The sequence below is a fragment of the Corvus hawaiiensis genome, chromosome 18, assembly GCF_020740725.1.
Source record: "Corvus hawaiiensis isolate bCorHaw1 chromosome 18, bCorHaw1.pri.cur, whole genome shotgun sequence".
NCBI lineage: Eukaryota > Metazoa > Chordata > Aves > Passeriformes > Corvidae > Corvus > Corvus hawaiiensis.
The window spans coordinates 5,441,848-5,468,189 of record NC_063230.1 but is presented as its reverse complement, the minus strand read 5'-3'; the positions used below and the strand labels follow the sequence as shown (position 1 = coordinate 5,468,189).

The window sequence follows — 26,342 nt, the reverse complement described above, 5'->3', positions numbered from 1 at the left end:
AGCTACTATTCATAGCATTGAGGCAGCATCCATCTCTTCAGATAGCAGAGTAATAGGAGCCAGAGAGCACAGATAGTTCCTGCTCAGCTCAGACCTGAGATTCAGGGCTAAGGCTGGCCAGTGGTTCATGTGCCACAGGCTGTGCAAGGCAGCACACTGATGTTTGTGAGTCAAAGCTGGAGCAGGGGATCAGCAACAAGGCCTAGTAAGCATTTGTAATGTCTGTGTCAGAAAACAACATCCCTGCCCTTCCAACCCATAAAATCTTGGGTATAACCCAGATTTTTAATTTATCACTGATCAGCTGCACGCTGCTCTTGGCAAAGCTAAGCTGCCACATGCATTTCTTCACCGTTTTCTCAGAACTCCCTTCTCCTGAGTGCAGTGTCACACAAGCCCCGCAGATGGCATGGAAGCTCCAGGAAAGAAAGGCAGGAACACGTGAGAGGCCTAAACAAGCATCCTGGTCTTTCCCTGCTCCTTCAGGGCTACAGCTTGCTGGCTGCAACAGTAGATGAGGATTTGGATCCATACTGGGACAATACACTATACAGATTATGAACAGATGACTAATGTTCAAAAGGCCTCATATCACATTCAGGCAGTTTAATTGATAGATAACGTTTTGACATTTCAGAGAATCTTAAATTAAAAGTGTCAAAGTACTATACTTTAATGGTTGGAGGTCTTGACAAAGAGGAATATGCACTGCTTTTCTTCGCTCTAAGGCTTCAAGCATCCAGTTCTGCTGGCTATTAAGTGTCTTCATACATTTATTTGTGAGGAAAAAATAGTTTTGATTTACTAGTAAAGATCATTGGTTAAAGAAGAAATACATATGTGCATTCAGCAGGGACTATCTAGCTGCAACCAAAATCACAGATACAGGAAGACAATGCTGCAACTACCAAAATGTCACTTGATTGGGGGTTTTGCATGGAAACTGTTTATAAGACAAACAAGGCAAAATGCTACCAACTAACCTGTGCCACTCATACCAGTCTGTACTTTAGTCCATGGTACTGGCCCTGCTCTTTCCACAATGCTGATCCTAGTTCTGTGTTGTTGGTTGTGCTGTTCCCCATGCCGCCATGCTCCAAAAAAGAAAGGGGTGACATATGAGTAGTATTACATCATCATAAACATAAAATCTGCTGGAAAAAAAGGTGTTCAGTGTACATTTCTAGAGATTACTGTTTCCTTGCTGATTGCATTGCATAGTTTGAACTTGCACGTTTTCCTTGTTTTCAGCAACAATGGTGATGTATGTGCCCTGCAAAGCCTCTGTATTAGCTGTCAGTTGGATGAGGATGCACAGATATCCTGTTTGCAGAAGTCCAGGATGCCTACAAACCAGTAAGAAAGTATACACTTAAAGATGCTATCAGCTTTAAAAGTAGTAAATTCGTCAGATATTGTTCATTAAAACAGCAGAACAGAGGTCAAAATCCCCTTTTGAATTGCAGTTAACAACTTCATCTCACAGAATTCTAACACAGGGCTCCTTAGAAATTTGTTACTAAGAGGATTAGGTAGAACATACTTCTCCATGCAGTCTAAACAAAAGGGCCATAGCTGTGCACAGAAGGCTGCCTGCTGCATTTCTCCCTAACTCAGAATTAAGAACTTGACTTTACCTGCAGGTGTGCAATTAAACACTGATTCTGCCAGCTGAATGAAAGACTCTCCAAGGATCTCCTGATAGCTCAGGTGACTTGCATGAACAAGGTACTGAGTAGTGTCTTTGAAAAGCAGATCACTTTCACCATACTTCCAGGACTGAAAGAGCTGGAACTCAGAATCCAATTTGCTTCCCAGAGAGTCCTGAACAGAAAATGAATAAAAGTTTCACAGCTTGGGTCATTAATAGCATTTTTATCTAGCACTGTTCTTATTAGTACAAAAAGATGCAGTTTTGCAGTGCCTTATTTCTCAGCAAAAGTATGGCCTCTGTGGAATGGGAACTGGTGCCAAAATACCCCTTTAGAGAATCCAAATAATTATTTTCTCAATTTCCCATGCACATTTTTAATTCTTTTGTATTGGATCTGAAGGCACTTTATATATGTAGTATATAAAGCTTTTAATCTTGAAAGGGTTCGCAGCAGTTGTACATAACAAATGGTAACATGCCAAGCTCTTCCCTGTTACCTGTCATACCTGGGATTTCAATAGAAAGTCAGAGATTTTAGTGACAGCAACCGGTCGAGTCATGACCGTGCTGGGGGGAATGGGGCCAAGGTTACAACCTGCCCATTCTGTGACTGCAGCGCGTGCTCCGTCTGGACACAAGAGTTCAAAGTCAAGAGGGGTATAACCTTTTGCCCAGCCAGAGCTGCCCAGATCTGAAAAGAAAATGAAGTGAAAGGAAATCCTTTTGAAAAATTAAAGCAGAAGAGAGGATGAATCTCATAAAAAATGTTAAAACTTGAGAGGAAGAAGTTTAGTCAGTGTGTTCAAAACAAACACAGTGTGTTATGTGGTCATTTCTTAGGAATGCATAAAGACCAGGGTAGTGTTTTCACTGAGGTCAGTGAACTTAAGCTGCACCTATCAACTAAAACTAGAATAATATCAAGGCATATGAACAGCATATCATGTCTCATCTGCATCTGTAACCAGATCCCTTTCTGGAAACAAAGCAATTCGGCCTGCATGCCCTTTGCTTTCCCAAACAAACTGCTCATTGCTGCATGAATTCCCATGGGTTTCCAGCCCCTGTATACCTTCATTTGATTTTAGAGAGATTCCTCTCTTTAAAAAGTCTCTTCTGTTACTGAAATTGCCCAAAATAGAATTTTAGTGCGCTTTAATGAGGGTTCCTTTTCTCCTTGACTCTATGAAAGACTTCTTTTGGTTTGCTTTTTAAAGCTTTGAGCTTTCCAAAAATTTAGTGTAGTCTTCAAGGATGATTATCCCAACACACATCTTTGCACTGGGTGATTCTTCTTCTTTCCTCTCTTACAGTATTTGAATGTTAAGCTTTACTGGAACACCTACATGCAGAAAGCTTCTTGCAATCTTCCATTTACAAACAGAACTTCATGGACCTAGATTAAACCTGTAAAGACTGAGCCTCACGAGTGATGGTCACATTGTGGGGAGTAACTGACATTTATGAACATTCTCAAAGGAAAAGAGAGTATTTCCATCTCACCCTCTATGTTCTGGAGCAGGTTAGAGTGTTCCAGGAAAGCTACATCTCCAAAGCTTCTTCCACTGGGATTGCCAACTAGGCACCTAGTGCAAGAAAAAAACAAGACGCGATCAAAGACAGCACTACATGATGACTGACATTTGGACAGTCACCTGAAACTAAAACAGGAATAGCTGCAAGTATCCCTCCCATCCCTAATCGCTTGGAATATGGCAGCGATCTCAGCATAGAGGTTTGCTAAGGCAATCCTTTTCATCCCTGACAGTAGCTCCCAAGTCAAAGCTGCGGCACAATGTGCACCTTCACCCATGCCTACGCAAGAAAGAGAACGGAATTCAACTAAATGCACTATGTATATTTTGTAAGAGTGCTTTCACTTTTAATAGTCTTCTCTGTCTCTGTCTTCAACTATTTATTTTTTTATATCTCCACTCTATTTAATTATCTTCTGCATGCTACACTGCTTCTTACCACATCACCTCTGCTCTCTGATCTTCTGTCTTCCATCCCTTCCCTTTAATGAGTCAGTACCAATGCTCTAAGCCTTACATGTTTGGAAGCACTGCCTTGCTCTGGAAATGGTTTAATGACCATTTTAAATCATCAGTCAGCTGAACATCCCATAGCAACTGCAACCAAAACAAAATACACACTAGCAAAAGTTTATACAGCCAGATGCTCAACAAATAGGAAAAAAAACCCTTCCAAAGAAAAACATCAGCAAAATAATGAGGCAATTCTGGCTATTGCTCTGCATTTCTGACTCTCACTAAAAGCTCACCTGAGTGCTCCCATATTGCCATAGTAACGTTCATTGTGACTTGCAGCACATCTGCTGGACACTCGAGCTCCTTCCACCTCACTGTCTCCGATGCACACCTTGCACAGGTTTCCATCTGCTCCTGGCATGCAGCCCTTCCAAAAGTAATTCTGATAAGCTGAGTAAAGAAAACTCAGATGAGATTAATGACTCTTCACATATGGGAAAAGGCAGGAATGGAATTTCATCCTAACAACTAGCAAGAAGAGGGCTAAATAGTGTGACACATAGTCAAATATGAGGAAAAGCTGCTTCAACACCCTCTGAAACTGAAGTCAGCAGCTGCTGCTCAGATCCTCATGGCCCCGTTTCTATTTTACTTCCAAATATAGAGCTTCAGATTTTCATGGTCTAGTTAAGAGATAACCCAGCCTTTACCAGAGCCAATATCACAGTTCTCAATATCATTCTGCCGAGCTCCCACTGTGTGTCTGGACAGAAGTAACCATCCTCCAGGACTGTACAGGTGACTGTGGCAGGATCGCCTTCCCCTAAGGTTATTGATGTGAATCTGTTTGGCACTTTTCTTAGCTAGGGCAACAGCATAAACGGGTGGTAGTGCTGTAAAACAATGACAACAACCAGTTATACCAAGACGATGAAGTATACCAGAAGGGTACAGCCGCCCTGCCCTCCCTCATCTTGTCACGTATCTTCAGTTACAGTGCAGACCTACACTCTTTGCTTAGCCACAAAGCTCTTGTCCTTGCACAGAAAATTCTGTTCTAAACCAACATGCAAACACATTCCTACATAAACTCTAGAGCAGTCTCAGGAAAACCTAGACTTTATGCCCTCTCATAGTTTCTGTTACCTTTGTGCTTAAGATGAATTAGTTTCCGTGTTTTCTCCATGGTCTCAGCTGCTGGGGCACAATCTCCCCCTGGAAGGAGAGATAAACATTAAGGATCTTGCAACTGCCATCATTCCTTTTACATGTCAGCACTCCTTCAAAACCCTTGTGATCCTCTTCAGCCATATCAGCATCTTTGTCCGTTTAACAGAAGGCATAAATAAACAGACCAAATGCTAGAGCCAGTTAGTGGAAGAGCTGGGAAGAGTATTTGGACATTTATACTGACTCCTGCTTCCATCACAAAACATCACAAACTGTGGAAATTTAACTATATTCTTAATGGTACTTTTTTGATTCCCTCTCTTCTTGATAGAGTCACATGAAAACTTACCATAGCATTCTGCAGCTACAGGCACCAGTCCACATCTCCCTGCAATGTACACATGCGTTGCATCCAGGGTGACCGCATCAGCCTCACTACTCTGCCAGCAGCATTAGAGAAAATAACAAAACCAGGATTTGCATGAATTGTGTATCTAAGAAGCAGGACTTCTCCACTGGCTGGAAATTCCCCTGCATAAATTCCCTCTCATTCCCACTTATTCCTCAAGCTAGTTTTCCTCTCTTTAGTTCAGACAAAACATACGTACCCTGTGCAGTCTTATATCCTGACCAGAGGGAGTCTCCTACCTTGATCATTTCAATGCATTTGGTCATGGAAGTTGCTTGGACGCAGACCAATGGGTCGGATTTGATGCTCAGTGCCCACTCCTCACATTTGCGAAGTTCAGCGTCGCTGATGCAGCACCAGCGCACAATGCTGTTGTCCAAAGAGCTCCCTGAAATTGAAGCAGATTGTTTTACCAGAGCACCAATCTGTTGTATGTTAAGGTGATGTTCAGGTATATGCATTTGTGCCTGGAGGGAGGAACAATGTGGAAGGAGAACTTTTTCTTGCCTTAGCTACAGTCCTCTAGAATGGTTCTCACCTTCATGGCCAAGTCCCTTAAGGAGAGATACATAATCCAGACCAAGGACATAGGCAATCTCCAGCTTCTCCTCGAGAAGCTGCAGGTGCTGAGTGGCATCTCGGAACAACAGGTTCTTTCCCCCAAAGGGTGCTGAACTGAAGAGTTCAAATCTGGCTCTTTCATTTCCTTTATGCCCAAAGAGGCGCTAGGACAAGAACAACACTTTTAATTGCAACAAATCTGCTCATTCTTCCAGCAACAGGCAGCCTCAGCCTTCCCTCCCTTTGTATCAGTGGTCAAGATACCAAATACTATTTATAAGTTGGAAAAAGAGATGAAGATAAGTGATCCCTGCCTGAACCTATGAGTCTCCCTCAGATACATAAAAATTGATTCAAGTTCCAGGGCAGGATGAACATCATTAGCCATTTTCCAGCTTGTGTATTATGGGATCTTCCCCTTCTTTACGTATTTATTCTCAGCCTCCTACAGAAGAATACTTTAGAAAAAAGTAAAACCTTGCACAAGCAAATGCAAGATCCCTCCCCAGAACAAACATTTTTAGCAATTTTTATAATTTGATTATAAATCTCTCAAGAAAAAAGGCAAACTGGGTGATAATTTCCACACAAAGATGGAAGAAAAACCTGTGTCTGGACACAGACAACTTATTCACTCACCTGGATCATGCTAAGAAATTTGTTGGTGATCTTCTGGAAGTTGTTGCGGGTGATGATGCCACGGCCAGGCCCCTTGCCCAGGTTACAGGTGCTGTATTCAGTTAGCTCAGCTGTGGACCCATCAGGACACAAGAGTTCATATTCCTGTTGTTCTGACTCTGAAACAAGAAGATACTCATGAATCTGTGAAGTGAGCCATGACTTGGCAGCAGGCACAGAGACAGAATATAAAACGCTTTTCAGTGGAGGTTGTTAAAGGTTACAAAGGCAGCACGGTGTACCAAGCACACTTGAGAAAGCTGTCCTTGGTAAGTACTTCTCTTATCAAAGAGAGGGACCTCAAACAGAGCTGTTCCAAAATACTCTTTAAGCTGTACCCCTGTAAATACATTTATTTAAAAACACTTACCTGCAAATACTACTGCTAACCACCTTTGGTACAGAGCTCAACCGAGTTTAAAAATACAAGGCAGGTATGCAGGAACTTTGCAGTTATACAGCTCAATACACTGAACTTGGAAAGGAATCTTGGAAAGGAAAGTAACTCAGGCAAAGCAAATACTGACAGCTGTGTCAGAGACTTTGATCTAATGAAATCACCTGTCTGCTTCCATTCTATTAATCTTCTGTGAGAAATCATTGCTCACTCACACTTTCCTGTTCTATTTCTTTCTGATGTGTGTGGAGAGCCAAGAAATACCCCTGAACTGTTTGCAGGGATTGAATTTTCCCTGGGAAAGACAAAAATATAGGCATATCCCTCAAACACCTATGCAGGAAAGAGCACAGCCAGAGATTAAAAGAAAACTGCATTTTTATGATTACCTGTGGCACTCATAATTCTTAGATGATCTAAAAAGGCAACATCTGCCACTCCATCCTTCAAGCACCTGCAGGAAGACAAATGCCATCCTATTAACATTTCACTGGCTTTCCTCCCTTGTAAGTTCTTTTTCCCCCAAAAGTGAATTCAGCCCCAGTGTCCCAGAACTCACCTGAAGGCTCCCTCAGAGTCATAGAAAGGCTCATTACTGCTTGTCTCACAGAAGTGGTTCCTGTCTCTGACATAGGATTTTTGTCCTTGGCAGAGAGCACACAATCGGGGAGCAGCAACACCAACTCCAGGGATGCAGCTTGCATTGAAATACTCACTGATTGCTGCAGGTGCAGGGGGGAAAAAACCAAAACAAAACAAAAAGAAAGATAAAAGTCAAATGGGAAAAAAATCAAAAGAGGAAAAGGGGCCAAACATATCATGGCCATAACTAGTTCATCCTACATCTGTTGGCATTTCAGTTACTTTTGCTGTGGCCACAGGTAGCCCTATGGCTCCTGTTGCCTACCTTGGCTCAGAGGTTGTGCCTCATCCCAGGAAAGATAATTTCTTGCAAGGAGAAAGCCAAGTGGAATATTCCAGCCCGATGTCCACCGGGCTCCGTTGTGGCAGCTGCGCACACCTCGTAGACTCTGGATATCCAGACCTCCTCGTTTGGCAATGGCCACAGCAAACACACAATTTCCTGCAATAGCAAAAAATGTGTAACAGAAAAAAAATCTCAATTTTGCAGCTTCCATCTGTGAAGAGGAGTTGAACTACTGTGAACATGGCTAAAGAATAAAGAATAGGCCTATTCAACATAGGTACTCGTGCCAGGAACTTAACCATGTACTGGCTACATGGCACCTTGTCAAACAAACAATGCAAGTTTGTCACTACCACAGGCAGAAAGGCTACTGGGTACAAAGGACCACTGCTATTTTATTCATCATCATTAAGTATTTTAGAAACAATTGTTAGCCACCTCCATATTACTACAAAGTTAATAAAAACATATTGACTTTTTTTTTCAAGAAATCTAGAGCCATTTCTTAGCCAAATCAGAAGTACAGTTTATTCTTCAGCTTTACCAGCCTACCTTGATCATAGATCTCCTTTGCCACTACTGCCAAACCGTACAGCTTTACAGCAGAGTAAACATCTCCAGCATCCAAGGAGGCAGCATCTGCTTTATTTGCCTTTAAAACAACAGCAAGACCCTCAAAACAAGTGTGTTTACAAGGAAACAAACGGAAGGTTCAAGACCTGCCTGAACAAATTTTAATTTAGTAGTTTGCTTTTGTCTATTTATTTCCAAGCAGCTTTCTATATTTCTTGGAGATTGCAAAGACATTAGCTGGGGTAAAGCAGTACATCTGGTAGAATGCTCATGGGATGTAATTCTTGCCTCTCAAATGACTGTGCACTTTGTCATATAAGCAGTTAAATTATTTCAGTATCATTTTATTTTCCCATAGATTCTGTTTACCAGTTACTTTTCCAAAAGAGGATTTGGACACAAAATCAGTTTTAAAAATCTCTGTGAACTCACCCTGATTTTATCAATGCAGTCATATGTATTGTGCGCTCTGATGCAAGAAATCCTAGTAAAGGAACTGGCAGTAGTGAGGGGTAGCACAGCCATAAGTGCTTTGGAGAGCTCTGCACACTTTCTCTGTTCCAGGTCAGAAAGGGTGCACCATCGGAATTTCTTCCCTATAGGATCAAAAAGTAGTCAAGATTCGTAGGATTTCATGAAAAAACCCCTCAGTTTAACACCTTATGGAAGAGAGAAGTTATTCTATTTTATTTAACTTCCCAATAGTTTGATTGGGGTCACTCACACCCATATACCCACACATTTAGAGGCACCCAAGAGATGTGCCCACACCTGACCAAGGTCACTTTTGCCCAACATGAGGACAACATTTGCTGCTGAATCTTTACAATGTCTCTTTGCTTCCTTTTGGCTGGATATAGTTTTAGGCAGATTTTTCCAGAATCAACAATTATTATGGCAAGATCTTTTGCCTCAGAATCTTCCTTGCTTCAACCTTAGTGAATTTTAGGTAAGGCTGCCACCCAAAATTAGGAGGAACCAAAGGTAAGGATGTGTTTATGGCTATGGCCTGTTTTCCTGTTGGGATAGCAAGAGAAGGAATGGCACTTACAATGTAGGGTAACCATCTTCCTGTTATCAGAGTGCAGTTTTTCTCCTAACAAGTCAACTGGGATGTGACTCTACCAGAACACAGACCTTCTAATCTTGATGTAAACATGCATTCCCCAGGGTTTATCAGTTTTACTGCTGTCCTTGGTTATCAATACAGGCCATTCTTTTAACCTTTGCTCTGCTGTTTCCTCTGGTGCTTTCACACACCAAGAAGATGTAATTAAGAGTGGAGGGGAAGGTGAAACTTCCATTTCCAGAAGGACTTGGAGGTTTGGTTGGTTTAAACCAACTACAAAGCTACATCTTAAAGGAACCCAGACATGCCAACAAAATTTCCTCTTTTGCTTTAGGCTACAATTATTCCATCTCGTATTATTCCTCTGAAATGCATTCTACTCTGAAATATATCATCATATGCACCTCTGAGAAGATACTAGACATTTAAGGAGGAAAAAAGTGATTGCTGGGTACAAAAACAGCATGTAGTTATGTAACTCAAGAGAATCTTAAGCCATGTAATGAAAACCAGGACTGAATGCACAGAAAACGCCACAATATCTCTACCATTGTCATTTCCAGATGTTTAAGCATTTGACTCTCTGGAGAACTATTAATACTAGCAATGTTTACAATTAAATAATTGAAGTTTTTATTTCTTTGAGCATTGCATCAGACATTAGTCCTCCACTTGTTTTGACGTTAATTCAGCGCAATTTCTAGAAGAACCCGTAGTGGTTTTAGAGGGCAGCAGCTTGAGGTCCACTGCTTCATTTTGACAATATTAATGAGTACGCAGATCTCAACTATTCAAAGGAAACAAACCCTCACTGAATTACTAAGGAAGTTGTGTATCAAGCTGCTTCAAAACTAACAGGGTCACCATCTGCCAATGATCAAACAGAAAAAATACAGGCACAGCTCTAACTGCAACTTCTTTCTTTGCACAGAAGAAAACAAAACCAGAGCATATATTAGTTTGAATGTCACCCACCCAGAGGCAACCCTTCTCTCTCCCTCTCTGCATCAGCCTTACCTGAAGCCAGCAAAGAGAAGATGATTAGGACAATTAAAATCACTGTTTTCATCATTACAGCAGTTCAGCAAGGATCTTCTCTCTACCCTGACGCTCTGCCTTCTCATACCAGGAATTCCACAGTGATGACCAAAGCTTCTGGAAGATAACAAGGCGGGTTTAGACATCAACAAGGATAAATCAAGATTTAAGAAAACAAACTGTCAGAGGATGGTATATCCTCATATGCAAAGGAGAAAGGGACAGTGTCCCTTTCCTACACACAGATGGAAAATATCCATGCATTTTCCACTCCATTTTTATCAGACATAGAAAGAAATGTAAGCCTCTGCTTTAAAAATAAATAGTACTTCTGCTATTTCAAAAGGCACCCAAATGCCTTTGGAAGACAGGCAAGACCTACATCTAACTTACAAAAAAGATATCTCAAGCTAAGTGAATTGTCCAAACTAATGACCATATCTCTCTACAGAATACTGAAGGGTCCTTCTTACTTATTTTTTTTTTCACCTGATAATGGCTTATCTACTCAGTAATTTTAAACAAAAAGTAATCCTATGGCTCCCTAAGAATTCAGAATAGAGCTGGGACACTGCTGACTGTCTTGATTCTCTTCATTCCATTCTAGCCCAGCAATCTCATCCAAACTGCCTTATTCCCCTATTTTCTAACACTTAACCTGAAGTATTATTACCTCTTAATTACTCTACAGCAGCCATTAACATCATTAATTCTATGGCAGGGAAAAAAATACCCTTACTTATATCTTATATATAAACAAGAGTGTCTGATGATGCATAAAATATTGTTAATACACTTTCATCTTTCCTGTTCAGGAAAGAATTAACTATTCCAGGAGTTCTGGAGGAATAAAGTCTTTATCCTAATTTTGTTTCCCTTCATCTTACAGATTTCCCTGGTACTTTGTCTACTTCATGTATATTTGCAGATACTTTTCCCAGATTTATTTTGTTGCCTTATGTACCCTTCCCCAGTGATTCAGTCATCATTCCTCGCTTGCTTCTTTCACACTCATATTGCTTATCTCTTGAGTTTCACAACTTCCCTCTCTACATCTGCAATATTTGTTGAGGCGTTGTTTCCCACTGATCTGATCACAGAAGCAGTTACACAGAATCACAGGATGGTTTGGGTTGGAAGGAACCTTAAAGCTCATCCCATTCCACCCCCCTGCAAAGGGCAGGAACACCTTCCACTAAATCAGGTTGCTCCAAGCCCCATCCAGCCCGAGGCATTTCTCACTTCTTCCTTTACGCCCTGAACAAATGTTCTCAAACCCCAAGACCTCCATTCTCTCATTTGTCGAAGAAGCTATGGTATTAATCCCCTCTTTGACTTGGCTCACCTGCACAGGCCTAGCACAGCTCAGTACCCTTAGGGAAGTACATTTTATCCCTCAGTGAGTACAGTCCATATAATCTTACCAGATGTTAAAAAAACCATAAATGTAAGAACAAGACATATGATAAAAGTAATTTTGCAATAGTTACATATCCTCATATTTACTTATAATTCCAAGGAGAAAGATGAGAGCAGGACAAATCATTAATCAGTTTAGCCTTGTGACAATTATTTTACACTATAAACAAGTGTGTTACATTTAACTACACCTTAACCTCTGAATCACTTCTGAGTCAGTTCTGGGGAAATATGTCTGTCAGGCCCACCAGCAGGGTGCACTTACACATCAAGCTAATGGCTCTTGCAAGGCTTGTACCAAAGCACCTAACACCATCAAATCCCACCTTCTTTGAGGTTTTACTTCCTGCCAATCCTACCATTATGTACAGGATATGTAAATCCCAACAATTCAGTCAGCTAATAATATTACTGTTTCATGAGGGCTGTATCTGGATTTCCCCTCAATTTTTACATATTTAACAATGAAAGGCTTTCCTGTACATTTCTAAGTACTTATATAGACACTACTGCCTATGGTGATGTGAAAAAAGGCAGAATGACAAGAAGGTGCTGTAGACTTCATTTAGGCCTGGTCAGGAGAATAAACAAACATAAATCAGGAATTTAAATGAATCAGTTTGCCTGACAACCATGTCCTAAAGCACTGAGGATGTGGAAATACAGAGCCAGGACTCTGGAACTCTTTTCCTACTGATTCATCATGTGAAACTACCCCTCTGCCACCTTCAGAGAAAGGAAATTAGCTACTTCCCAGTAGTGTAGCATTTATTCATCCAGGGATGCATCTAAGAGAGTGGAAAACCAAATAATCTCTCTAAAATTCACTCTGGGCCGCAGGCATCCAGGCAAGGGACACCAGAGGAGGAACAGATGTTACTGCACTACCATGCCAGACATCTCACTTGGAGAAACAGCATTCTGCCTGTCCCATGTTGTGTGTCCTCTCCCTAAAAACCCTGCCTTGATATTCCTGGTGCTCCCACACCTGGGGCAAATAACTTACCTATCCGTCAATAGCAGCGCTAAGAAGCAGATGAACCCCACCTGCCTCATCCTGAACTCCCCAGCAGCAGCCCCCTCCTCAAAGCGTACCTCCCGCTGGGCACAGCCCACAAACCTTCGTGGAGCGGCTTCATCGCCATAGCACAAACCCTCAGGAACCACCACCCTGTCCCCACGCTACATCTCCCGGGAAATGTCCCCATATCCCGTCCCCTCAGAGCCGGCCCTATCCTCACTCCACATCACCTCAGCGACGGCCCCTTCTCCCCCCGCGCCAAGAGAACAGCCCTCCCCACAGATCAAATCCCGCTCTGAAGAACGTCCTCACACCCGCATCCTCACACATCTCCATTCTGGGTCTCCCCTCACGAATGAACCCCTCCCTACGCCCCGCATTCCCCCAGGGAATGCCAGGGAATACCCCCCCCACACACACCACGCCCGGGACTGCCCGGTCCCCTCACGGATGGCGGCCCCGCCCCTGGCCCCGCCCGCCCCGCGGTTCCCGCCCTCGCGTGCCCGGGACGCGGCAGAGGACGCGGCGGTGGCGTGGGAAGATGGCGGCGGCCGCGGCGCGGAGCAGGTATGGACACGGCGGGGCTGGGGCTGGGGCTGGGGCTGTCGCTGTCGCTGTCACTGTCCGGCCCCGGCAGCCCTGCCTGACAGCCGGCACCCCGCGGGGGAGGAGGAGCCGTGCCGGGGGCCGCAGCCGCCCCCTTCGCTCCCCCCTCGTTTGCTGGCGTTTCCTTACCGGGTGAGTGCGGTTATTTCTCCAGCCTTGGCCCTGCCCTTGGTATGTGCGAGGAGCCTTGCCCTCCTTCAAGCTGGAAAGGAAGATAAGGGGTTTACGTATCTTAAGAACGAGAAGCGTGTGGCCTTGTATAGTTTTAACTAGGTTTTGCAGTCTCTAGCTGTCAATGTGTGAGTACTGAGTAGAAATCGGTGGATACGGGCAGCTACAGCCCCTCGGGTTATGCAGTCCCGGGGGACGATGGCTGTCAGGAGAAGCACCTGGCCGGGCACTAACACTCCTCTACAGGAATTATCCTCTTGCAGGTTGTGCTTTTCATAGCAACAAAGCAGATTAACGAATGCTGTTTCTAGGCCACAGAGTCCCCTTTTTCCCCCTTCTTTCACAAAACCTGGAGAAAACACCTTGTGCACAGAGCATGCTGTTACCTCCGGCCTCAGTAATGGCAGCAGAGTGTTGTCCCTCATCCAGAGATGGCTGAAGACACAGAGGGGCTGAGGTTAACGTGGAATTCGTCGGCAGTTCCTTTTCCATCAGCCTGCAGTCGGGTGGGAGAGGCAGGAGGTCAATACTCCCACATGGCTTTGTACCCATCAAGGTCAGGCTGTCAGGAGCAGGGAAGGTGAGACTGTTTAGTTTTGTTATCTTTACCAATTTTTATACAAATTTCAGAGGAAGGTGGAGACTGACTTTCCAATGTTGGACACCAGAAACAATTTTGGTAAGAGCTTAGGGTTAGGTGTTGTGTCCTTCCACTGTGCTGATCTCTCTGAGGAAGTAGCAAGTCCCAGGTGCCCGCCCTGCCTCAACAGTGTGAACAGCACCTGGATGCTCCTGTGAAGCCAACACAACTCGTTCTGTTCTCACTGTGCATTTTATTATAGACTGTGTAGGAAGGCTAATAAATTTCTCAAATACTAATGCTTTAGGCTGCAGCTAAGTTTGAATAATTTTTTTCCATTACTTTTTAGGATTTGAAAACTCTTCTGGTATATTTAAGTTTAATGCTAACTTGATTAGTTCTTAATTTTTTGAATCCCTTAGAAGTAGCCCACAGGCTCCCACCTTATTGATGAGCAACTGCTCCTTTTATCCCAAGTGTTCTAATATGTTGTAAAACAGGCCTTGTAAGTCCACAAATTAGTGTAGGTCTGGTGTATGACCCAAGAGCAGCAGGTGACCTCGTTGTTCATGACAAATTACAACGTTTCTTTCTAGAACATACCAGTTCCGCAGCAGTGGGAACTCTTTTTCTGTCTTGCTAAGGAAGTAATATCCTGGGAGATGATACAGCAGTGTGGCATGTTTAGCACATGATTACAGGAATCTGGGGCTTGGGGAGGGTCTGTCCTGTCACATTTGGGTTAATACAAGGATTTTAACAGAGACCATGAAGCAGAAGGGCAGAGTGAGATATTCTGACACTGTTGCTATGAGGATAAGTGAAAACTGGAGCTGTTAGTCCTTGGCTAATGTTAAAGCATAGTTACCAAGTGTGTGCTGGCATAATGATGTGACTTCTAGACAAGAAATCTGGTATTTGCAGATTCTTCTTCGAAATAAAGGGATTATGTCTATACGTAACTCAGTAGACACCTGAAATTAATTCTTTAAATTCTTAATAATGACTTCCTGAGATTGAATGGCCCCAAATGATGCAATAGCTTGTAAGCTACTGAAGTAATTGCGTCCTCGGCATGTATCTGATCAAGAGCAGATGAAAGGCCAGAGGGCAGTTGTGGCATTGCTTCCTGGGAATGAGCAGGTTGCACAAAGATCTGGTTCTTCCTAAGGGCCTGAGCCTGTTGAGGTGAGAACACTGTGCCTCTCCTCCCTCTGATCTGTCTGACAGCAGAATGTTGCCAGGCCACAGTCAAATATGTGTTTAAACATGCTTATTTACAGACTTTGAACAGTTCTTGTACAACTGGATGTCTTCTTGTCAGATTACAAACATGAAATTAAATATATATTAAACACGCAAAAAGTCCTGGTTGAACCTTTTCTCTATATTGGCCAGTTCCAAGTCTATTTTATGTATTTTCAGAGGGACAGAACCACTCTCACTGCAGTTCACAGTGAACAGACCAGGAAGGTAAATTCTAAACAAGAGCTGCTGTGCCTGGCAGCCTTTTTACTTTTTCAGCTACACCACTTGGTCTAATAAATGCCATTACTTCTTCATAGAATCCAAAACTTTTCTATATACTCCTCCTCCTTCTCACTGGGATGGTAAGGTAAAAGCTACATGAACCAAATCCTAAGTGTCTCTCTAGATAGTTGCTATTGTAGGAGGTTCTTAAATGTTGTAGCAGCCCAGTGGAGATGGAACAATCCCAAGCACTAAACAATGATTATAAAATTTACCATTCCATTTCTATTTTAGAACTCCAAACAGGCCAAGATATGGTACATGCTGACAGCATAAATAGTTGCCTGTAAAGGGCTATTGGCAAGATCAGCATCTACAATACTCAGAAAAGTATCACTGTTACAACAGCCTAAGAGGAAAATGTCAATATTTGTTAAGAAAAAGAAAAGATAAAGATGCATCATTAAATAAATATCTGCAGGAGCAGTTGGATTGTCAGGGTTTTCAATTTTTTAGGAAAGTAGTAGACCACAAGGGACTAGGCTCAGTGGAAATTTTATTGTAATTTGAGTAGACTTTTCCCTCTGTTACGCAGCTGCTAAATATTAGATTGTCTCTACGCTGAACTGCTGACATTTGCATTATTAAACATTTGTACTTAAGCAGCCACTTCTTGTTTGTTGTATTTGCAGTTTGCTGTGCAGCTGTAACTTGCTGGTATGTAAGAACCTGTGTGTTAGAGCTGGAGTCCTGTGGAAGCAGCCTCCTTCACGGACATTTTTCAGTGGTAAGTGATGGTTTGTATCTACAAGTGGTTTTAAATTCAGGGTCACTCAAAGTTAGGCAAATTGTGGTCTCATATTGGGGAAGGTGAATTTCTTGAAATGAAAGCAGGAGTGGGAGTCTAGCATCAAAGACCAATTCATGGCATTTCCTTAGATAAAGCTTGCAAATTATGTTTTACTGCTTTGGTGTTATGTTTTCCACATAGTAAAAGAAGTATACTTACCTTTTTCATAAGATCCAATACGAGCTGTTGTTGATTGTTGCTTTGAAACTTTACAAAGCATCTGAAACTTTTTCTAGTGAAGATGATTCCTGTATACCAAATTAAAACCCATTAGCCATAGGTTTATTTTTCTTAATTTTCTGCATTTTAGTTAGTTTTCTCAGGAGTCTACAGCTCAAAAATTACTTCTTTTAAAAGCACAGTATAATTTACCAGAAAGATTCATGTTAGGACAGTGTTTTTACATTTTAAAAAACCCACTTAAATGAACTTGATGAGCAATAGTTTGTGTGCTTTCCACACCTACTGAAGTAACTGACTGAGAAGGGCAATATCAAACTTACAAGTATTTAGAATATTCAACTGTATTACCTGCTTTGTAGTGCAGCTCTTATCAGGTATTCACCTTGAAAAGTCTGAGAGATTAGATTTTCTCAGTTTAACAGCCCTATAAGAAAGAAAAGGTATAAATATCCTTTTATATTTTAATCTGTACTTATAATTTTAATGGATCAGGAAATCAGAGTATGTTTATGACTTGGTTAAAATGGTACTTGCACTTGAAGTTTCTGTAGCTGGGTAATGCTGTGAAGATCAGATATTATTGTTTGTTTTTAAGGAATATTTGTAAACTTGTAGCATGTGCATTGTCATATATTAGTATCACAAATCATACAGTCTTCAGTTTTTGTTTCCTTACCAGCTGAGCTATTGGTCCCATTTTCTAAAACCATTTCTTTGGGTTAACTTGCCTGTCCAAATGCTTTGTCTGGCATATCATATATGGATATTTCGTTATTGAAATATATGCTTACACAGATGAATAGAAACAGCAGCTCTTTGTTGTCTATAAATCAAAGTCATTACAGAAAAAAAAATCTTGGAAGTTGAGACATAGTGCAAAGTTGTTGATCACAAGGAAGAAAAGGTCATTTTAGTCAAAATTAGCTTTGAGTTTTGAACAAGTCACCTTTTAGCCTGTCATTTTCTAATTCGTTGATATTTCAGATTCTGATTTGGATTTAAATCTAGATGATTTGCACATGATGTCATTAGAAAGGAAAGATAACTCTTCTCTAGTTTTATCTCTACCCCTTATAATGGCCTCCTCTAAGTGTTTGTGTCATGTCCTAGAAGAAATTCTTAATTTGGTCAGAGTAATGAAGCAGCATTTATATTACTGCATCTAACTGCGTAAACTTGAGCACTCCTGCCATTATTCGGTTTGCTTTCTCATCCTGCATTTTTCAGCGTTTCTGAGGGAATGTGTCTTTTTCACCTGTTCCAGAGAAGGAACCTGCTACTATCTTTTTATTCTCATTAGCTGAATATACTCAGTGTTTAAAAGAATTCTGGAAGAGGTTGGCTTTATCTGTGAGGGCTTCAGATTTAGGGTAGTATCTAAAACTGTTATTAGTACATTAACAGTCCTGCACCTTTTTCCTCTTGTCCTGGACTTGTTTCTAGTGGCTCTTGTGCCAAGGTATGAGCTCTCCACACATTCTCATGCTGCTTTCCAGGGAGCAGCAGTAGCATCATTAGAGAACACGATGTTCAGCTGAAATCTAAGTGGTGCCAGCTGCCTAAACCTAGATCTGTTGCCAGAATCGGTAACTAGTGTTCTTGTCTTAGAATTTGTAAACTTGTGTGAATTCCATTTGTGTCTGAAAAGTGTGGAATTTTATTTTTGTCAGGGCAAAAAAGCTTAACAGTGGCATGTTGGATGCCTTTGCAGTGGTAGTGTTTTGGAGACCAGTTACAGAAATGCTGTTTCATTAATACTGGACATGGGTAAATGTCAGCTCTTCATTTATCAACAACTTAAGTTGTGTTTGCTGTGGCTTGTGGAACACCACATGATTTGGTAACTATTACAGGAAGAGAAACGTTCACATGGGTGCAGTCAATAGAGGCTCTTGAAGCAGAAACAGCTTCTCTCTGGATCCAAACCAGAAAGAGCTGTTCCTGCTGAGGGGTTTTGGTTTGGGAATTTGTGAAACTGCTGAAATTGCTGAGCAGCTTTGCTAACTTAGAACCAAAAATGTGGTGGAAAGGAGTCGAAGGCTTTACGGCTAAAGAGTATCATTGGTCTGTGTACAGACACTTCTGTTGAAATAGTGATGCAAAGTTGAAAGGTTGTAGAGTCCTTGTAAATTCAAATAAGTCTGTCTTTTTAAACATTCAACTGTTCTAAATGATCCCTCTCCTTCATTGAGGATTGTTCTTTAGGAAAGAATAATTTTTAGAATATTAACTGTAACTGTAGTTGCTGCCTTGTTTGTTTATTGAGTTTGGTTTTTTCCTCCAGAAAAGAAATTGCTTTTATTTTTTTAAGGAGGAACAAAGCTGGTTTCGTTTTATGATGCATTTAGAATATATAATTTAAGCAATGTTTTACATCACAAGTGTAGGAAAGAAATTATAAAGAAATACTATTTTGATAAAAGAAAATGTGGACAAGAATTACTTTTATTTGGCATCTTTTTGCAGCATCATGGCTGAATGCTTCTAATCAACTCAACTACTTAGAACTAAAGCTCTTCAGACTGTGAAACAATTATGCTTTGTCTCTGTGTGCTTAGAAATAGAGTTGGTGTTGACTGAATTCTTTTGGTTGCTAATGCATCCTTTCATAGTCAAACTCTAAGAAGCCTGACTTTGATGGAGCAAGATAAAGTCCATTGGGTTTGATTCTGGCACATCCAAGTTAATGATTGTTGTGGAAATGAAGCAATCAGTATCAAGAATTGGTTCTGGGCGTTTTCTGTCAGGTAGTGACTTGTACTCATTGCTGAGAACTTCTGACTGCCTGGAAGACAGACAGGAGCAGCACAGTCTAATACTGATTTAGCCCTGGACAGATTTGTTTCCTCTGAAGATTTTGGAAGGGAAATATTCTCATGGCTGTGCCTGTCCCATGCTTGGTCTGTTGCTTAGTGACCGTGCCGTGTCCTTGTATCTCACAGTGACTGCAAGGCTGGACTTATGCAGGAGGAGCTTGGTAGTTACTCAGTAAAAAATGTAATACTACACATCTCTTTGTTTCACGTGGTGACTTGTATTACAGCAGAAATGTGCTGTTTTCCTGTTTACCAAACCTACTCTAAAACAGGCCAGAATTTCCTTCCCTCTTGCAGTTAGCTGTACCATCTGGGGATTCCCTAACTGTAGTGAAAGCTTGAATGACTTAAAAGCATGAAGCTTCACAGTAGTACAGATTGTTCGCCAGCAAATGATTATTCCACATAGTACCAACATTCTCACAGTAGGAAAGTGTGATAGTGCTGTCAGACACTAATTTTATGTATTTCTCCATGGGGCTTTCAGGGAGCACAATTTATGTATATTTTAGGGAGAAGAATGTTGGAAGCATGTGGGGTGGTAGGGACGGGGATGAGGTTAAAACCACAGATGACCAATTAGTGTTGATCAGCTGAGTTACAGTAACTTGGTAAACTGCAATAACTGGAGTACTCAGGAGCATCTGTACATACCTTCTGTGTCAGATTTATTTTCTAATCACATTTTCATCACCCAAGCTCACATCCCTCACTGCACAGAATTGCTTTTTCTTTATTGTGTAGCTGTACTCCTTCCTGAAGTCTGAGATTTTTTCTGTTACAGACAGGAAGAAGCTTCATACTGCTCCAGTGGGGCAAGTCTTCCGCCTGCGGCCCTTCCATGTTCTGGTAGCTACAGGTGGAGGATATGCAGGATACAGAAAATATGAGGATTACAAGTTGGAACAGCTGGAGAAGAGGGGCATAGAGGTGCCTGTGAAGCTTGCAAGTGAATGGGAGGTAAGAAACTTGGGGCAATTTTACTTCTGCCACATTTGATGCAAGTTCCTTTGCTTCCATTTCAACACAGAAATCTTTAATTTGCCTCTACTGACTACATGTTCTTGACAGCTCATGGAACTAAAGTTTCTGTCACTTCAGTAACTCATTCTGGCTGAAGTCATGATACATTAGGAACTGCCAGCAACTCCTCCATCTTTTAGTGTGGCTGACACCATATGTGCTTTACAATAAAGCTGAGATGGAATTAATTCCTGGTTAATAAAAATCTACATGTTCCCTGTATGAATATATAACAAGACCTTTTTTCCATAGGTTACACTTAGGTCTGTAATTCCTCTTGATCCTGAGGGATTTTTGCCTTTTCCTTCTGGATTCCAATGAGTTGAGAAATTATTGTGGAATTGCAGAGTGTGTGTATCAGATTCATGGGTCAAATACCCATTGCAACATTGAAGTAAGAAATACTTCATGTCTTCCTATAACTGCTATATTGCCTTTGAAGTATATTGTACAACTCCATGCTGGACAGTTTAAAATATATATGGTGTTCTTCCAAACAGTCAGGTGAGTGCCTGCTTCAGTGCCACTTCTGAAGCCAAGGAGTTAAAAATTCTAGGATTGTAAGGTTGTGTAGGAGATGCTTCAGTGTGACCTTTGGCATCCTGGTTTCTTTGCATTCCTGAGCACACTGCCAGCACATCAATGATTTGTTCACATGCCTGTGGGGGACTAGGCTGGAATCCCTAAATTCATTTTCACTAGTGACCCAAATCAGATATGATCCAGACAATCCAGATGCTAACAGCTTAGGTTATGATAGCTCCTGAGGAATCTGTCTGTAAATCTGTTTTCTGTATATTCTTTTCCTGCTGAAGTTTGTTTCAAATGGGTTCTGATTTTAAAAAAACTGGTAAGTGTCCATGGAGTATTTATTTAACAAGGCAATGTCAATTCCATTTTGATACTTGAAAACAAATATTCTTTTGTTAGTGTTCATACTTTTTGGTATGAAATTGGGTAATTTTCTTACTGCATTTGCATTCTTTCATTATACTGATATGCTGGTTTGTTATTATTTGGTGAAGCTAAGAGTATTGCTTTTGATGAAACAGCTCTAAAGGATTTGGTTTTTACAGTGGGGAAACACACAAAGAATTTCAAACTGATAAGCAGGGGCGCAAATGCAGCAGACCATAGTAGGAGACACTAACAAGATGTCCTAGTCCTTCCTGATGTGTTTAAGTTCTGTTGAATGCTTCTGTGGGAGGGAAAGGAAGCTCAATAGTTATGATGAAAAAGAGAAACTGTTCAGACATTGCAAGAAATATCCCAAACAATGGAGGATTCAAGAAAAATAAGAGCTGCATTGTTCCTTTTTATTGTAAAGTGGAGTGGGTTTTTATGCTGACCTGTCACTTTCCATTATTCTGTCTTTTGCATCACTGGACGCATACTTAGGAGTGTGGAAGGGGGTGTTGTCTTGGTTTTAGGGCAGAATAAGCCTTTGCTTAGGCAAGGAGAGACCAAGTGTGATTGAATGGGCTTTGAAAGAGTAATAGAACAAGAAACTGGTGCACATGCCCTCACTGCTGAGCCTGCTGCTCTGAAGTGCTTATTCCACGGTACCAGCCTCATGTTCCTGTGGGAATGTGGACCATCTTCCACCTGCCAGCTCTGTGTGTAAGGCAGATTCCCCTGCTTCTGAGCAGAAGACGGATATTAAATGGGTAGTCCTCACCCTGATGAGCAGGCATGGAAGCTCTTCCTGTAGCAGAGGTACATGCTGGAATCCTCATTGAGGTGTGTGCATCATTTTTGACTGAATTACAGAGAGTCAGTACACTTCGGCGTGATTTTGTTTTGCTTGAGTGTCATAAAAGAATGGGGGGGAAAAAAAGAATCTGGTGCAAGTCAAATGTCCCTTTGGTTTCTCCACAGGGAAAGACAGAACTATTGTTTCTTTAGCACAGACCTTTTCTTTGTGTAATTTTCTTAGAGACATTCTGTCACTAATAGCTTGAGCTGATTAATGCCTTAGTGTCTCCTACTGTGAATACCAGTGAGGATCAGCTTTCATTTAATTAGATGAGGTAAAGCAGAGGGCTTGGAGGGAGACAGGTAGATGTTTATCAGATGGATGGAAGCTTATTGTTCCAAATCTTTGCTGTCACAGAACATTTCCTGGCTGGGATCTGCATGCATGGCATGCCATTCATATGCTAACTGGAGGCATTTTGCTTCTTCTTACCTGGGCACCAGGGCACTGTTGATACAGGATCAAAGAATTACTGTGGGAAAGCCTGGCCAGAGCCGGAGTTTGGAGGAACAGACTGACGAGATGAACAAGAGTTTTGTGAGAGGAACTTGTAGGTGTCCTTTGCTCCCATAGTTTGTTCTGTTCTGTGTAAGGAAAAAGCAGTGTTTGTTGGAGTGACATGTGCCAGGAAAAGCACAGTAAACATTTCTGGAAGTGAGCTGCAGTGTTCCAACTGCTGCTTATTGTCTCAGGCCAGTTTTTAAAAACAATTCACCAGGAAAGCGCTTGAGCATAGGTTTAGGATTCTCAGAGGTAAGAAAAACACAGCCCTTCCTACTGATGTCAGAGAGTGCTTCTATTTATGTAACAGAGGATACTGGTGCTCTTATGGCAGTACAATACCGAACGTGCTTTTCTTGGCCCAGAGGAGACATTTAGTATTATGGTAAGAGCTATGTATCGCGTTCAGGAAAGAACTAATAATGGAAGAATATCTGATTTTTTTTTTTTTATCTGACTTCGGAAGAAACATAATCTCCAGTTGGTCTCTTATTCCTCATTCTTGCGCCTAGGTTCTGATGCTTGGAGTTTTATTGGAGCATATATGCAATTATGAAAAAAAAATCCTTGTAAAGTGGTCCAAAGTACACAAGAAAGATGGTCAGAAAATGTTAAAACCAGTGACATTTCAACAGCATCAAATTGTGTAAAGGGTGCAGTGGTGTAAATGTTGTTCTTCGTTGTCCTGGAAAATTGAAACAAGTAAAATCAGTTTGGGTTTGTGTTTTTTTCTTTTTTTAATCTAAACAGTGGGAAGGCTTTTTGACCAGATGAGTCTGTTCTATCTCGTGCAACTTCCTGAGCAATCCTCAGCATTTTGCTGAGATTATGGAGCAGTTAATCTGAGCGTTTCGGAAGCAGTTTATGAGCCTGCAGCACGCTTTCCTGCTTTGGCTGCCAGTGCCTGTGTGGGATTGTGTTACCGCACCAGGACACGCGGTGGGAAGCTGTCTCCGCGAAGCTGTGCAATGCACAGAATCCGCACCGGTGCCTTGCTCCCCAGCAAGTCTCTTTCCCCATTGTCCGGGCCAGCGGCTCTTTGGGAAGCTGAGCGCTGATCCCCAGGAGTGCCAGACCCTCCCAGGGCAGCCCCTTCTCCCGCGGGCCGCCGCCGGGCAAGACATCACTGTCGCCGCGTTCGGGTGCCCTCCGGTCTCTCTTCCTTTGCGTTCGTGCTGCCCTGGCCCCTCCTCCGAAGGGGCCGGGGCCCTGCAGGAAGGAGCCGGCGTGCAGCGCCAGTGGCTGGAGGCGAGGCGGGGCCCCGCGCCGCTTCCTTAAGGCGAGGACGCTCCGGCACCGCCGCGGGGAGCGGGCGGGAGCGAGGCCGGCGACCCGGGTGCCGCCGCCGGGAGGTAGGTGGGGACCTACCGGGCCGGGGGATGCGGGTGTGGCCACCATCCGCTCCCCTGCCCGGCCGGAGAAGGGGCCCCAGGGGCGGGATGGCTGCGGCCGGCGCGATGGGGGAGTCGCAGTCCACTGAACTTTGTTTACGTGTCTGAAAACTGCTTTGAAAGGAAGGGTCGGTGTCGTATTTCGGCGACTGAAGGCGAAAAGCCGGGACGAAGGAGACTTCCCTGAGCATCAGGTAAGGACTAGTGGACCGCAGGGCAGATGGGCGAGGGCTGGCGGCCAAGGGGCGATTCACTCTGGCTTGCTGGAAATTTCAAGCGATGTTCCAAAGTTGACTCTGTCATGAGTAATCTCTGAGTAGATTTAATCAGAATGAGTCTGTTGGACCTGCCTTATCGGAGTCCAGAGTCCCGCGGGGCGGGCAGGGGGCCGAAGAGCCGCCGGTGCCTTTGCGCAGCTTCCGCCGGGTGCTGCCTTGTGGGGAGGATGTAACGCGGCTTATGCTTCCTTTAGAGATCCTTTACGGAGCTGAGAGTTTGCTTTACCAATATCTTAAGCTAAAATAATGGGGGGATAGTAGGGAGTGGTACTGGAGAGTGCTGTTTTAAACCATTAATTGGAAATTACTACTGCAAAGTATTAAAAGGGTGCCATCAAATTCCATGTCACTTTGTAAATAAAGCTTTATCTCCTTGCTTCACAGAAGAGCTCTTTGAGACTGTGTAACAGGCTTTTTGCATAGAATTCAGATTTAAGTTTCAAAAATAATTCAGTCGTCCACTTAGGCTATCCTAAAATAGTACTTTTCCCCCCTGCTCTATTTATAAAAAGCTACTGAAACAGCATTGTAAAGTTAGGGGAAAACAATAAAAATGTTTTTTCATAACACCCCAAGAGAAAATGTATAGAAAGGCTTTTTCAAATGGGAAGTAAAGAATTTCAGACATTTAAGGTGGATGCAGCCGAGCATGGTACGTTTCATGAGGCAGCGCCGGTAAATCCGCGGAGAATGGTCCCCGTTGGCCCATTCTTCCCGGCAGAGCCGGGGCGAAGGCGCTGCCCAGCAATTCCGCGGCCTTGGCAGGCGCTCAGCGTGTGCTCAGGTTTCCCAGCAGCATCGGGGCAGTTCTGTTGTGCTCTCGGAGTTCAGGAGTTCTGCCTGGGTGTGGAGCATCCAGTGTTTGTCCTGCCGGGTTGCCTGCGGAGAAGGTTGGATGGGAGCAGGGATGACGTGTCTGATACAGAACAGTTACTGCTGGAAAAGGAACGGGACCTTTAACAAACGGTCACCGAGTATCTCTCCCCTGAGTGCAAGACCGTAGTTTTTGTTGGCCCTTGAATACAGCACTGGGATGCATTCGGTCCATTTTTAAAATAGTAGTTCTGTTACCAAATGTAGGAAGTGTGACGAGAGGGCTTTGAGCACTGACCAGCACATTCCAAGCCTAATGATTCATGCTTATGGTTTAAAACCGCGGCTGCACGTTTGAAGTTCAGTTGCACATTAGTCTTTCTTGCAATTGCCTTGCTGTGTTGTTTTGTAAAACTTGAGAGAAGGACTTGAGTAGTTAATTATTTGACAAGTAATTAAAAGAGGTTACTGGATTTGATGCTTATTTGAGCTGACAGAGCAGAAGGGTGGTGCATAGCTGGCAGATTAGCAGTTCTCTATGAGATAATAATTCTCTATGGATTGATACCTGCCGGTAACTGCTGTTTTATTTGCCCAGCGTGGATTCTGAGTGAGTTCAGACAGGTGAGGGAGTTTGGTAATGGTGTCCAACCCCTACAAACCAAAAATTTTAAGATTTTTGTCTAAGCTGATGATGACATAGGCTTTGGGCACTGCCTGCATCCCAAGAGGTCCAGCTGTTGAGATGCCATTTTATGAGTTCCTCTGTCATGAGCTGTTTGATGAGCGGTTCTTGTTCCTTTCCCCATGGAAAGCAGGTAAACTCAGGGTGGATTTTTCATTTCAGCCTTCTTACACTGTAGGAACTGTACATTGCTTCTGGGACAACCACAGCAGGGATGGAAACTCATTAGGTATGTCAGCATCGACTCAGGTATTGGCATCCTGGTGAATGTAATGAGGGGAGTAGAACAGAACTTAAGAGAAACTTCTTAC

At 42.6% G+C, this 26,342-nt stretch overlaps 2 protein-coding genes across 11 annotated transcripts in view; one reads left to right on the top strand and one right to left on the bottom strand.

The window, feature by feature from the left end:
• Positions 1–591: 591 nt before the first annotated feature.
• On the bottom strand, positions 592–14,149 carry LOC125335236 (melanotransferrin-like). Of its 4 annotated transcripts, XM_048322700.1 has the most exons (19): positions 14,072–14,149; positions 13,644–13,716; positions 10,448–10,585; positions 8,794–8,957; positions 8,341–8,440; positions 7,768–7,944; positions 7,420–7,582; positions 7,250–7,314; positions 6,425–6,582; positions 5,763–5,949; positions 5,464–5,612; positions 5,165–5,255; positions 4,792–4,860; positions 4,356–4,538; positions 3,939–4,095; positions 3,158–3,240; positions 2,161–2,345; positions 1,638–1,824; positions 592–1,346 (listed from the first exon to the last, which is right to left on the bottom strand). In XM_048322700.1, the coding sequence occupies exons 3-19, from the start codon at positions 10,500–10,502 to the stop codon at positions 1,297–1,299; spliced, it is 2,223 nt and encodes a 740-aa protein (XP_048178657.1). In that variant the 5' UTR covers positions 10,503–10,585; positions 13,644–13,716; positions 14,072–14,149; the 3' UTR covers positions 592–1,296. The 4 variants fall into 4 exon arrangements, with proteins under 4 accessions (XP_048178657.1, XP_048178659.1, XP_048178660.1 ...); XM_048322702.1 differs by lacking the exons at positions 13,644–13,716; positions 14,072–14,149 and adding an exon at positions 13,329–13,368; XM_048322703.1 differs by lacking the exons at positions 13,644–13,716; positions 14,072–14,149 and adding an exon at positions 13,223–13,244.
• Positions 13,399–26,342, top strand: part of PISD (phosphatidylserine decarboxylase) — a 24,765-nt gene continuing 11,821 nt past the window's right edge. Inside the window, exons 1-3 of one of the 7 annotated variants that reach the window (XM_048322704.1) lie at positions 13,399–13,475; positions 16,428–16,522; positions 20,369–20,544. In XM_048322704.1, coding sequence (XP_048178661.1) covers positions 13,450–13,475; positions 16,428–16,522; positions 20,369–20,544 — 297 coding nt within the window. In that variant the 5' untranslated portion in view covers positions 13,399–13,449. Of the gene's footprint in view, positions 13,476–14,116; positions 14,266–16,427; positions 16,523–20,368; positions 20,545–24,198; positions 24,217–24,239; positions 24,450–24,492; positions 26,261–26,342 lie in introns of those variants that run through there. The other 6 variants (XM_048322705.1, XM_048322707.1, XM_048322709.1 and 3 more) reach the window with 6 other exon arrangements.